The sequence below is a fragment of the Olea europaea genome, chromosome 2 (assembly GCF_002742605.1).
Source record: "Olea europaea var. sylvestris chromosome 2, O_europaea_v1, whole genome shotgun sequence".
Lineage (NCBI taxonomy): Eukaryota > Viridiplantae > Streptophyta > Magnoliopsida > Lamiales > Oleaceae > Olea > Olea europaea.
In genome coordinates, this window is record NC_036238.1 from 20977508 (window position 1) to 20979153 (window position 1646).

Genomic DNA, 1646 nt, shown 5'->3' on the forward strand with positions numbered 1-1646 from the left:
AAGGAATGTAACAACTGAAGCACATAATCATAAATATGCATGCTAGTTTGAGTGCATGCTAGTTTGAGAAGTGACATTGATGTAAATCAAAATACTAAAAAAATTAACATCACAAAATATCAAAACTCAAACAACTCAGCATTATGATATGGAGTACAATGTCAATTCTCCCCTTCACTGCAAACTCTCAACATTTTTATGCAGCATCAAAATGTATCTCTGTGTCTCCTTCACGACCCTTACACATAAAATGCAAATTCAATTGCAAAGTTTCTCCCTTTGTGTATATTCTCTCTCATTTTTTGTCACAAATGACGAAGGGACGAACATACATATACAACAACTAAAAAATGCATTTGATAGCATGCACATGGATAATTAACGATCAGTAAACTTAACTGTATAAGTGACCCATGTGTGTAATGTGTCGCTAATCCTTGGTAAATAAGACTCCAAATCTTAATTTTGTGAAAAATGACATGCTAACATCACTGCGAATAAGTCTATTCTCCTATGGATGGAAGTCAAACCATTTAAAGTATATTATGACCTTTAAATTAAGCTCTTTTTGCATGTCTATTTTGATCTTTTTTCTTTTCTCCCCCTAACTTTGAGTATACATTTTTTTTCACATTTTTCAATATTTTTAAAGCTCATCATTTTTTTACATTATATATGCAGGATCTTCTCCATTAAGCAACTAAGATGATCCATGTGGCGAGATTTAGACCGATTAACCCAAGTCAATTGACCATAGGCACCACGTATTAAGAAACCCCGTAGATTTAATTGCTTGAGTCAATTATGCTCTAAAGAAGAACATAAGATATTGAGCATTTTATTAGAGGGGATATACTTGAGTTTAGGTCTAATAAATTTGGTCAATTCATGTTCAAAGTCACTTTACTAACAAGTGCCTGTCATTCCAAATCTTACATACGTGATTAAGTCTCACATACAATATCATAGTGTGTGCAGTGCATATAGTACACAAAGATACATATACTAAGTACTCCATGACAACCTATGTAAGTAATGAAAAATATTCTACAACTCGTCCATTAAGGTCATACTCGATCACAACACACAAGTTCAATAATGTTATATATCATTATTTGCAAATTGTTTTTTCTACATATTTATTTTCAACTACACATTTTACATAATAAATTATTTTGTGCATAAATTCCAAAAATTTCCCCTACATTTTAGCAAAAAATCACTATTCAAAACATTATGATACGTTTGGTTTGCTGTAATTTATTTTCAGCTTTGCAAAACACTAAAAACACGTTTTGTCCGATATTTTTAAAAATGCATTTTCGAAAATAAGGATAAACATATAACATAAAACTCATTCTTAACATTTTTAGAGCCTGTTTGAGCCATTTCTTTGTCTAAAATGCATTTTGGATTAATATTTTAATGGAGAATGTTGGTTTAAAATAAATAAAAAATTTGGCATTATGTATAATAATATTTTATTAAAAAATGTGTCACTAAAAATAAGATAAAGAAAAATACATTTTAAAAATAACGAGAATTGAAGAATGGTTTAACATTTTCAGTGAAAATTCTAAAGATACTCAAAACATAAAAAAAAAAAAAAAAAAGCATTTAAATAAAATTTTAAAATTCTAACCAAT

At 28.9% G+C, this 1646-nt stretch overlaps 1 protein-coding gene across 1 annotated transcript in view; it reads left to right on the forward strand.

The window, feature by feature from the left end:
* The first annotated feature begins 148 nt into the window (after nucleotides 1-148).
* The window catches only part of LOC111373580, a 3934-nt gene continuing 2436 nt past the window's right edge, over nucleotides 149-1646 (forward strand). The window contains exon 1 of the mRNA XM_022996132.1: nucleotides 149-213. Within this exon, the coding sequence (XP_022851900.1) occupies nucleotides 149-213 (65 nt within the window). The remainder of the gene's footprint in view (nucleotides 214-1646) is intronic.